This window comes from Rhea pennata, chromosome 1, assembly GCF_028389875.1.
Source record: "Rhea pennata isolate bPtePen1 chromosome 1, bPtePen1.pri, whole genome shotgun sequence".
Classification (NCBI taxonomy): Eukaryota; Metazoa; Chordata; class Aves; order Rheiformes; family Rheidae; genus Rhea; species Rhea pennata.
In genome coordinates this window covers 188293767-188306039 of record NC_084663.1, presented here as the reverse complement: position 1 = coordinate 188306039, position 12273 = coordinate 188293767, and the positions used below count along the sequence as shown (strand labels likewise).

At 35.6% G+C, this 12273-nt stretch overlaps 1 protein-coding gene across 3 annotated transcripts in view; it reads left to right on the top strand.

Annotated features, from left to right (window-relative positions):
* The window catches only part of COG6 (component of oligomeric golgi complex 6), a 77696-nt gene that overhangs the window by 45326 nt on the left and 20097 nt on the right, over positions 1–12273 (top strand). For all 3 annotated transcript variants that reach the window (XM_062567074.1, XM_062567072.1, XM_062567073.1), the window contains exons 11-13: positions 3790–3854; positions 6268–6359; positions 8118–8235. In XM_062567074.1, coding sequence (XP_062423058.1) covers positions 3790–3854; positions 6268–6359; positions 8118–8235 — 275 coding nt within the window. The remainder of the gene's footprint in view (positions 1–3789; positions 3855–6267; positions 6360–8117; positions 8236–12273) is intronic.

Sequence of the window (12273 nt, the reverse complement as noted above, 5' to 3'; positions counted from 1 at the left end):
TATCTACAGTATTGAGAGACTGAGTCGAATTCACTGATAGTCTTTAGGGTAGTATAATCTACAGGCTATAGCAAGGATAAGTTAGTTTTGCTTAGCCATTTAGAAGGGGGACATCTCATTTGTGATTATAGATAAGAGAGTTTCATTACCTCCAGAGGGCAAGTGCTCCTAACAGAAGGTCACATAATCACACAATAGCTGAAGTTGGAAGCGATGTCCGGAGATCATCTTGTCCAAAACCCCTGCTCAGGCAGGGTTAGCTGGAGGAGGTTGCCCAGGACCATGTGCAGTCGAGTTTTGATATCTCCAAGGATGGAGAATCCACAACCACTCTGGGCAGCCTATTCCAGTGTTCGACCACCCTCACAGGAAAAAAGTGTTTTGTTAGGTTTAAATGTAATTTCCTGTGATTCAGTTTGTACCTGTTGCCTCTTGTCCTGTCACTGGGCACCAGTGAGAAGAGTATGTTCCCATTCTCTTGACACCACCACCCCATCATATATGTATACCCATTGGTAAGATCTTCCTGAGCCTTCTGTTTTCCAGGCTGAACAGTCCCAGCTTGCTCAATCTCTCCTCTTGTGAAAGGTGCTCCAGTCCCTGAATCTTAGCTGCCTTTGTTGGACTCACTCCTTATAGCCCTATGACTCTCTTGCACAGGATGCAGCACTACAGATATGGTCTCACCAGTGCTGAGGGGACAGATAGATCATTCTCTCTGCTTACTGGCAATTCTCCTCCTAAGGCAACCCAGTAGGATGCTGGCTGCCTGTTCCACAAGGGTGCATTGCTGGCTCATGTTCAACTTGTCTACCATGACCCCCAGGTCCTTCTCTTGAAAGCTCTCCAGCTGTTCAGCCCCCAGCTTGTACTCGTGCATGGGATTATTTCTCCCCAGCTGCAGACTTGGCACTTCCATTTGTTGAACTTCATTTGTTGACCTCCCAGCCCATTTCTTCAGCCTGTTCTTGTCCCTCTGAATAGTAGAACAGGCTCTGGTTTATCAGCCACTCCTCTCAGTTTTCTGTCATCTGCAAACTAACAACATCCACTGCTCTTCCCTCATCCACCAAGCGAATCATTTCACTGTAGAAAGCATCAGGTTGGTTAAGCACATTTTCCCCTTGGTAAATCCGTACTAGCTACTCCTGATCGCCGCCTTCTGTTTCATGTGTCTAGAAATAGTATCCAGGATTAGTTGCTCCATCACCTTCCCAGAAATCAAGGTGAGGCTGACAGACATAGTACCGCAGATCTTCTTTCTTGCCCTTCCTGAAGATAGCAGTGACATTTGTTTTCTTCCAGTCTTCTGGAACTTCCCCGGAACACCATGAGATCCACTATGAAGACAGACATCTAGTGTAGATATTTCAGAGACTGTTGTTCTTTTTCCCATTCCCAACAGAGGGAGCCCAAGCAGCTAGTGTACACTAGACACCTAATCTGGGGTGGAAACTAGAGCTTAAGTGCAGTGAGTTTTTCCCAATGGTAGGTCAGTCAAATGTTCTAACTTTTAGTTTCAGCTTAAATAGCTTTTTGGAGATGGAGCTGCTTTTATTATTTTAATTCAGGACTTCCTGTGCCAAGTTCAATTTCTATTTAAATCCTTCTGTAAGCTCAGTGTGATTTAAGTACTGTGGAGACCTTAAAAATCCTACACAAAAACTTCCTTTATCCTTTTTTTAAAAAATGTGTAGCTACAAGTGAAATGCATGTAGATTTGGTCCCAGTGGAAGAAAAATTGTGCAAAGGACATATTTATGGAGGAATGTCCCAGTTTTGACTTTAATGAGAATGAGCTAAGTAGCCCACAACTATAAATATTCCGGAATAATTTCTTAAAAGTTTTAAAATTTGTAGCCTTGCAATTTGCCAACTCTTCAAAATCAATTTAATCAAAAATACTACTGAAATATTGAGCACTGAAAGTGCATTCAAAAGAATATTAACTGTTTTGCATTGTACTGGCCAGGGGAAGAGTATCTTTTTTCTTCTTTGGCACTTAGGCATGCTCTAAGCAGGAACCTTCCAGTTTTATAGAGGACTTGCCCTTGAAAGGAAGAGAGAATTGCAAGCATTTTGTTTAAAAGAAGCAGTAGAAGACCCATTTTCCTTGGAGTTGTAGGAACGCAGCCAGACAGCAGAAGCCAAAATAAAGTATAAGAAATCTCTCTCTTTTATGGAAGAGTATACAGAGAGAAATGAAATACTGTATGGGAGGCAGCCAAAAGCATATCTTCAGTTAATAAAACTGCGTTCTAAAATTGATTTTTGAATCTCTAAAAATTTTTTCATACGTAATTCTCTCATGTCAGCATGATGTACTAGTATTTGCAACAGTTACATAACCAATTGTGCTGGAAGATTTGCTTTTATTGTTTGCTGAAACTAAAATATCCTAGTTGGACATGAAAGTGTATGTGAAGACACATGCATGCAATATATCAAGGTGATAATTCCATGTATGTTGATGTTTGAATTTGTACATTTTTGCAGCTAAAACTTTGATAAATAAGAAATTATTGTTAAGTCAATCCGATCTTGATACGCTGCTGCCTGTATGTGCCAGATACTTAGTATACTGATAAACAATAAAAATATGAGTGCTATTAATAGACTGAAATGTGAATTCTGCTTAAAGAAGTGTATGTTGTTAGGGTGTATTTGGGAGCAAGGTATTGCATAACAGGCCATGATTCGTCTGTTTTATAATCTTGCTTTCCTTCTTGGTTTCAGTACTGAAATATATAAATATAATTTTATTACTTTACCAATTTAGGATGCTGAAATTCTTACAGAAAACCACCACAGTGAATGTAGGTTTTTTCTACTTAAGTAGCTTTTCATGTATTTCGGTGTAAAGGGACATGTCACATGTATCTGATCTTTGTTTATAATTTTTACTCTCAGAGGTAATCTCTTTTAGTGTGAAATAAGAGCTGCAAAATATAGCTTAAGGTCACCTGATTTTTATCACGTCTCCATCAATTTGTTTACTGTTCATTGCACAGGTCCCATCTGAGGATGAACTCTTGTTGGCGTGTTTTAAATTAGAATTAAAGTATTGCTGTCTCCATAAATCTATTCTGAGTCATTGCTGAAGTGAGAGCTTGAAGACCTGTTACTTTCAGTTTGATTGATTTATGACAGTACTGGTTGCTATGTAATGATTTGTTTGTGTTTCATGATAAGATATGGTAATACTCTCTTCTGTATATGTTACTCTGTGAAAGACTAGTTTCAGTTGCTGTTAAGGAAGAAGCATTTGCTAATGCTGTAGTATACTGCAGCGTGGAAGTGTGTGATGTAGTTCCTATCAATGCCATAGGTGCATCAGTATCTAAAATTGCCAGGCATGTATTTGCAGTTTATCCCTTTCACAGTGGTAGATACTGTTGTTCCTTGAGCTTCTTAGTGGCCTTTTTTTCTCTATTTATTTTCATGAAGTGCTGATATTGAGCCTCACTGTAACAATTTCTTGCTAGATCATTCATTCTTCCCCTTACACCTACTCCCTCAAATTCCCTGGCTCTACATTATGATAGGAAGTAGTTGCATAGCATAAGGTAATGACTCTCCAGGACCCTGTTTGGTCATGCAACTATCTATTAATGGCTAGATTTGAAGTTCAGCAGAGATGTAAACCAGTCAAGTTCTTTCAGGGAAAATAATATGTAGTCCATAATAGTTTATGTGGAGGAATAACTCTTAAATTTGTTTTTGTTTTATAGTCATGAAGAGAAAAGAATTAATCTGTTTTATCTTAACGTATTTTTGCATTAACTGTAGGCGTGCAAGAAAATATTCAAGAAGTAGTTGGGCACATCACAGAAGGTGTCTGCAGACCCCTGAAGGTGAAGTATTTGGTTTTTCTGATCATTCTAAATATAAAAATAACTCTGTGATGTTTTTACACAACCTGTGCCTCTGTCTCTACAATATATTTTCATCATCCTTGGTTAAGACTTAGTTTCTCAATCCTGAGAATCATAAAACTCTTCAAAGTTAAAGATTGCATAGTTTATAGATATCTAGTTATAATTAATCATGTAGTGGGAGATACGATGTTACTAAATCTGTATCTTGGTTTTGTTTTTTTACTTTAGAACTAAAGTCCAGAAGTGCTTACATACAAAAAAAAAAAAAAAAAAAAAAGAAAAGAAAAAGAAAAAAAGAAAAAAAATAGCCTTGGACTAAGAACATAAGAATTGCTAGAGTGAATCAAATGAAAAATCAATTTAAGTTAGTACTCTGTCTTTCGTAGAGACTGTTAGCATAGATGTAGGGAAGAGCATGCAAGTTGTGCAAGTGTGGCACAATATGTCTGCAGAATAGTCTCCCAGCCTGTCTGTGGACTTACTAAGGACTTACTGAGCCATAGCTACTGTCTGTTAACAGATCTTATTAGATTCTTCTTCCATGAATAGGTCAAATTGCTCTAAATTTGTTTGTATCTACAACATATCCTGCAGGAGGGGAGTCTACAGTTTAATTATATAATATGTAGAAAATTCCTTTTTGTTTTTGTTTCATTTAGTAAGTCCAGTTCTTACATTAAAAGAGACCATGAAAAATTGTTTCCTACTTCTCTTCTTTATGCTACTCTGATTTATGGTGTTTCTGTCACATCTCTCCTCAGCTGTCTTTTTAAAAAAATGGAGTCTTAGTTTAGTTACTTCTAATACAGAAGCAATTCTCAAAATCTTCATTTTGTTGCCCTTCTCTGTGTCTTTTCTGGTTCTGTATTCTGTAAGAGTTAAGAACATCAGAAATGCATGTGCTATTCAAAGTGTGGATGTCCTTTGAATTTACTCAGTGGATTTATACAGGACAATCTTTTGTAATTAAGCATTTAACTACATGTAGAGTAAGGCAAGTAAAACTTTAAGTAACTGTAATAAGTTACCTGATTTGTAATATAGAAAAGAAGAAAAATAATTGTTAAGCTTAGGAAAAATATTTTTTATTGTAATCATATGGTACCATGATATTCGCTTTTCTAGTGGCTCTTCTGGTGATATTTGCCAACCTATCACTTCAGTTTGACTTGATACTCACCTTCTGCTGATTTTGCCATTTTCCGCTTCTTAATTCCTCTTTTTATTTTCCATTAATACTATTTTTAATTTTTTTTCAATATTTTGTTTTCCCCCTTTTTCCCCTCTTTTCCTTTTTCTTTCTTATTATACACCTAGACAATACTTAGTATCTCTGCCCAAAAGTCCTTTTATCCTTATATTGGATATAGGTATTTGTATGTGTACCTCTGTGTATGTATGTATGTGTTGAAGGACAAAGCTCACACAAATGTTGATTAAGTTTGTGCATTGAGCTTTGCAAATAAAAGTCAAGAATTACTCTGCATTTTGATCTCTGAGTAAGATGCAGAGAGAGATGATTGAGAAAGCATAATCTTAGTTTAACTCTCCGCAGCTGGCCGTGACAGGAAGGCACTGCTGTGGATTACACTCCATTGAACAGCAGAAAATAACAGGGGAGAGGGGTAATGGCTGGTGATTCGTACATTGCCATTTCGCACACAGGCACGTGCAGCAGTAGGGCAGCATGAATGCCCAAAGACTGACCTTGGGACAGGCTTTTATGAGTTGGTTGAGACTGTACGTACCATGGAGACAGTACGCCAACTGTTCGAACATAAAGAAAGTCAGTGCTGTTTTGGTCTGTGCATGCAGCATCTCCTGGCTGAACTAAATGGTCAACATAGCTGCTATTTAATTATAAATGTATTTATTTGCATACCAGTTGCAGTTATGTAAACACTTCTTTGAGTAAAGAAGAGATTAATCCAGGTGAAGTTTTGTCTTTTGATAAAATAACTGATGCTTCAGATGTTCTGAGTTGCTGCATAATGCTAATGATCAATTGTTGTAGTTCAGGGATTTTGCAGCTGTTATTACTGTTCAGTGTTGAGGAGGAGTCCAGCATGTACTGATGTCAATCCACTGAATGATCTCCTTTCTTTCTCTTTTTTTTTTTTTCCTCTGCTAATAACAAGTTACGACAAAAACCTGGAGGGAAACATGATTTTTTTTTGAATATACCTGCTTGATTTCTATTTGAACGCTTAGCAGTCAAGAGGTTTGATTCAAGAAGAGTGTTGTAATTTAACTGGATATTGTCAGTTGATAAATTTATTTCTGGATAAATTTATTTCTCAAAAGTCAGCCGTATCTCATATATAAAAACATAGGGGTTGGCTTTTAGAATATATGACCTGAAGGATATTTGTCTTTTTTTATTCTGCAGGTTAGGATTGAGCAGGTGATTGTTGCTGAACCCGGAGCAGTTTTACTGTACAAGATTTCTAATCTTCTCAAGTTTTACCACCATACAATCAGGTATGCAAAATTTAGAAGTACGTTAAGGATATCTTTTTTTTTATAACAGATATAAAGATTAATACAGTAAAAACACCATGTTCTTGCTTTAGTTTATGCTCTATAATGTAGAATCAGGGAGAAATGTGCATGATAGCAAGCAGATGCCATTTATCTGTTGTCATTCCTCAATTCATACGGCATCTGCATAGGAATATAGCATGAATTTGCCGCAGAAATTATCTTTTTTATTTTTCCATGGAGATGCTAATTGCATATGAAAAGCTACACAAAAAAATTTAAGATAACAAATTCAAGTACCTCTTTTAGAAAATGCTAGAATGAAATTACCTCCAGAAAATTAATTTTCTTCCGTATGCAAATATATTATGATACCATCTTTTTATATTATGCACTTAAATTTTTCTATTGAGAAGATACTTGCCTCATTCCACATCTCTCTATTCAAGGTGCACATGTTACCTTCCAACCTGCCAAATGCCACCACAGACACTGAAACAAGAGATAAGCCAGAAACTGTTTTTGTGTATTGTGGCATTATGTAGTCGGTCATTTTGGTTAGAAGCAAAAATAACAGGAAAATCTTCCTCTGCAATTCTGGACTAAAGTACTTGGAGACAATTTGAATCACTAATACAATGATTTGAGTTTACCTTCAGACATCAGGGGGCAGGTTTAGCTCAGTTGATTAGAGCATAGTGCTGCTAATGCTAAGGTTATGGCCAATAGGTTGAGTGGATCTTGGCCAACCACTGGTGTATTTAAATCTCTCAAGTTTGATGGCGCTACAGGTTTATAGTAGAACACCTACAAGACTTTTTTTTTTTTTGGAGGGAGGTAATACTTTGCAAAACATGGTTTTATTTCTGGTCTCATTTTTAAAAGCAGCTAAAAGATTTTTACTGCCATTTTTCTGTCTCCAAGTAGTTATAAAGCTAGGAGCAGTTGAAAATGTGATGGTAAAATGGAAGGTCTTAGGCAATCTTACCTATTGCTTTCTCTCCTGCTAACAATACATTGTTTAAAATTTTTGAAGTAGCTTCTGTCAGTTGAATAATTTCCACTTTATAGAGGAAGTGCACCTAACTAATGAAGGGAAAATTCAATTTGGGAATATCCCACTACATGCAAGAAGAATATATTCTAAAAATCAAACCACAATCATAAGTTAGCCCCATTATGACACAGAGATTTACCTGCCATTATTTGTAGCTTAGAATCACTTTTACTTTAGACAGAAGATAGATCCAAGAAAGATGTATGTTCTTGTAACGTGATTTAAGGTTTATGAAATACTTGGAATAATGAAGTGTGAATTCTTGTATTTCTGGAGATGCCTAATATCACAATGCAGTAGTGCGTTTCCCTAGAGGATAGTAAGACAGAATAAAATTATCAGCCCTTTTATTTACATAATTTATATTTGCTATAGTATAAGTAGAGGTACAGAATAACAAAACAAAAATCTACTAAATATTAGAATTATATCAAAATGTTTGCACTAAGATCCAGACAGACTGTACTTAAAAGTAATATCTAATTGTTGGATGACATAGTTGATAGTGTTTGTTCTCTCTGTCATCTTTCTTATGAATTAATTTCTCAGAGGGTCAATATGGAGAATGGTTCCATATGACGGTTTGTTGTACATTTTCAACTTTGAGCAAATTGTATTTGAAATTCCACCTAAAGTATCTGACTCTATCCTGTGCATCCCCCACCTTTGTACTAATGAAACAATCTTAATTTTGTTTTCAGTGGTATTGTAGGAAACAGTGCGGCCACACTGTTGACAACAATTGAAGAAATGCATTTGCTGAGCAAGAAGATATTCTTTAATAGCTTGAGTCTTCACGCAAGTAAACTAATGGACAAGGTTTGTTTCAAAATCATGCAGGTTTCATGTTTCGAAGCAAATACTTTTATTTTTGTCTACTAAGATTATTAGATGCACAATTGTTGTTTTATATTTTGACTTTTCCTAAAATTGACGTTTTGTTGTTTCTATAGATGTTATGGAACTACATAGAAAAATTTCTTCTTATATTTTAATTTTTGTAATAGTTTTATTTTTGTGAAAACTTCCCAATTCTTTGCTCCTGCATATGGCTAAAATACTTTCATAAGCAGTATTTTTTTACAGAGCAGCTTACAGTTTTTAAATCTCTTTGGCAAACAAAAAATGTTCCCTAAGTGCCATATAGCAAAGTCAGCTGATTGAGCTAGTTGATCTGTGTTAATGCAGCAGCAGATCTATAGTTAATTGTTCATGTACATAATTCCTTTCTTGGAATTATGAAGCATATCCCAATGTGGTAAACTGTGTAAAAAAAAAAATTTGTGCTTTTCTGTCTTTTATAAAAGCAGTTTTATCACATGAACATTGCTGTCATTAAAGGCAGAATACACATACCAAACAACCATACCTAAGCCAGCGTTACTCTGTTTGTGCCTTTTTTTTCTCCTGTTAGATTACTTTGACTTACATTATTGCCAAACTTCCTACTATTCAGTACTTAATACTATTCTTGTTCAGTTCTCCCTGCAGTATTCATATCAGGTCACTGTTTGTGGATCCACCCATTAAATCTCACCTTTTTCAGATCTAAATAAAGTCAAAGCAACTGTTAGGCTCGAAGTCCCTACCCATTTCTTAGGGGTCAGCTCTTCATCCAGCATCCCTCTCTAAGATACGAAGATTTGGTGAGGTCCTTAAGCCAAGAAGAAGTGGCTTTCTTTGTTCCAAGTTATTGCACAACTTGAGTTCATCAAGAAGCCTCCCCATTATTGTTTTCTTTTTCCAGTTTAAGAACATTGTGTGAAAGTGGAAAACAAAACAGTCAAGTAAACTTCTAAATTAATTGCATTTTACCTCCAAGAAAAACAAAAGATTGCACGCAGAAACTATTCTGTGTGCAAAACCCTGTAGTTCCCTCACCATTCAGTGGGTCTTTCTGAGTTTGGTACGTTTTGTTATTCCGTGATCCCAAGATGGTTTTCTCATTCTCTGCAGTTTGACTCTGGTCCTGTGTTCCTTTCTTTCTACAGTGGCTGAGGATGTTCTCAAAGGAGTAGTTACTCCTTCTCTATTTCTCTTCCTGTGTATTCAAGTGACTCCTTTCAGTAGTTTCATACCTATCATTAGGTGACTCGTTTGGTTGCTGCAACTTACAATCCATAATGATAAAGTCTACTTAGTGCATTCAGTTTGTATTCATGGAGTGTTTCGATTTGAAAGCAATGTTCGACTGCTAATACTTCTTTGAGGTTCAGTTAAAAGCTTGAGTTTATAAAATCTACAGTGAAGGGACAATATGATTTTACCAAAAATATACAAGTAAAGCTTATGGTTTGTTGTAGGTATATGCTGCCTAAATATTAATTCTTCAAACTTTTTTCCCCTAATACTTAAACTATCTTGTTTGTGTACTTTGCTCTATTTATGAAGAGAAATCAGTGCTGGACCTTATCAAAGATACGTGACTACTCTTCACTTAAAAGGAGTATATGAACAAGATAGTGTTTAACAAAAAAATGTTTCTTGTCTTGCAACTCTAAGTGAGCTCTGTATTCAGAAGCTGTCTGACTATGCCTTTTTCTGTGCATATTCAAATTTCTTGTTTTATACTGCATTCATCCTTCTTGTCTTGCATCTTTACTCAAAATAGGATTCAGCATAATTTTTGTACTCGTACAACTACAGATTTTTTACCTTTGTTTTGGGTGATATGCTGTTTTCAGTTTGGAGACAAGATCAGAATTAATAAGGAAAAGAAGGAACAACAAAACAATTGTGGTCCCCCAGCTGATAGTATGTGTTCTTCATACCACACTATGAGGAGGCTGCATAATCCTCTTCCACTGCTCTGTCCCCCTTTCTCAGTCCTGAGCCTGGTTATAAGTGTATATAGGCAAAACCATTGTTTTGTAAAGGAGCTGACTTTGTTTTTACTGACTTTAAATAAAGGTGCTGATTGCACTGCCACCTGCAATTACACTTTGCTAAAAGATGTTCAGAATAATGAATGGTATACCAAGCCTATCAGATAATGTAAAAAGATCATAGTATTGCTTTTCCTCATAAGCACATTTTATAAATTAAATTTGAAACATTAATAAGTGTATTATTTTACATTACGCATATGCCTTTTGAAGATATTTGTGCAGGATATAATTGAGATCAAAAGCTTAAAGAGACTGAAAAGAGGATTAGATGTGTGAGTAATAAAGGCAGAGATAACCACTAGGCAACTGTATGGGTGAGAAGGAATTATACTATACTGATATATTTTTCTTATTACAGTAAGTTTTAGACAGTCCTTTGAAGCATCTCGTATTATTTCCCTTTGTGAATGGACTACTAAATTGAGAGATAATGTCTTGCATTCTCATGACTGGAATTAAATTTATTTTGCAAAAAAAAAAAAAATACAAAAGCAATAGGCTGAATTATACTCTGAGAAACATAAAGATATAAGAAACATATAACACCTTTATTTTGTTACAAATTTAACTTTTCTGTTACTTAGTTTATTGTGTGTTAAAATACATATAACCAGGTTATATTCTTTCTCATATTTCTTCATTACTTTAGCAGTGAATGTCATGATGCTTTTGCATTGTGAAGGGTCTCCAGGTTGCTCTTTGTCATTCAGGTTTTTGTTAATATATTTCAGACCAAAAGTGTGCATGTGTATAGATAGGTTTCTCTTCACATCCCCATCTTTATAGCAACTTCTTGCCAACTGCGTACACATCAGTGGACTGCAACTGTTTTCAGAAATGTTTTGATTTTCAGAGATGATTAAAGCACTGGAAAACAGACCTTTTGTGCTTACAGTATGTAATTATGAAGGCTTTGTTGTTGATCTGCTGGTATGCACATAGATACTTGAGAATACTTGCTTGTAAAATTCTTAAAGCAGTTTAAAAGGCTTTGGAAATAGATTAGCAATGCAAGTCAGAAGTTTTTATTTTTATAATCTAAGTGCCTTCTTTGTGAAGGTGAATATAGCCTGCATTAGTTGCACTGTTTTGATGACTGTGTTCCCTCAGTATCGTCAATTGTTACTGATAATCGAGAAATTATAAGCAAGAAAGTCTAAATGGAAGTCAATTCTAAGAATATTATTTCATTTAAAGAAGATTTTGAATGTGTTCTTAATTACTGTTCACAGCTACCAAATTCCAGATTTAATCATCTTTGCCAGTTTTAACATTTTAACATGTCAGGTTTTTTTTTTAAACCTATACAAATTCTCATCTGTTGTAGTTTGGGGAGGACTGTCTAGATTAAACTAGTGTGTCATTGTCTCTTGCTATAATATACTCTTTTAATATCTGCAGTCTGTATAATAATTGATAAGTCACAAATGTATTTAGGCAAAGCTTGCTCCTGAGTAGAGCTAGCTGGTAATATTTTAGGCAAAGCTATATATACTAACTCTTCGAGACTGCTTACTTTGGCTTTAGAAGAACAGCAGGATATGGACTCAGATTTGATTTCCCCTTAACTTCTCCTTAATTCTGTAGATTATTGGTTATCCTGAACGGAGCATTGCCTTCAAACTTTCTGGGATTCTTTTCTTGGGGAAAAAAATCCTGATAAGAATCTGAGACTTCAATTTGTTCTTTCAAGGATAAGAAAATAGCTGTGCTCAAATCTATTTTGAGGTGTCCCGTCTTTTATTAGGTAGAGATTTTACAAGCACAGAGCTGTGTGAAAACTTAAAAGACTTTCTTAGGCCTGGATTCTCATCAGCGTAAATGATACAGGGAAATTTCTAGTTACTTATTGGCTTACTTGGAAGTCCTTTCCTATGACCTTTTTTTTTCATTCAAGCATTCTAACTGTAATCTGAAACATGGGACTCATCAGTTCTCAGAACTTCACATTCATCAGCTTGAGAATCCA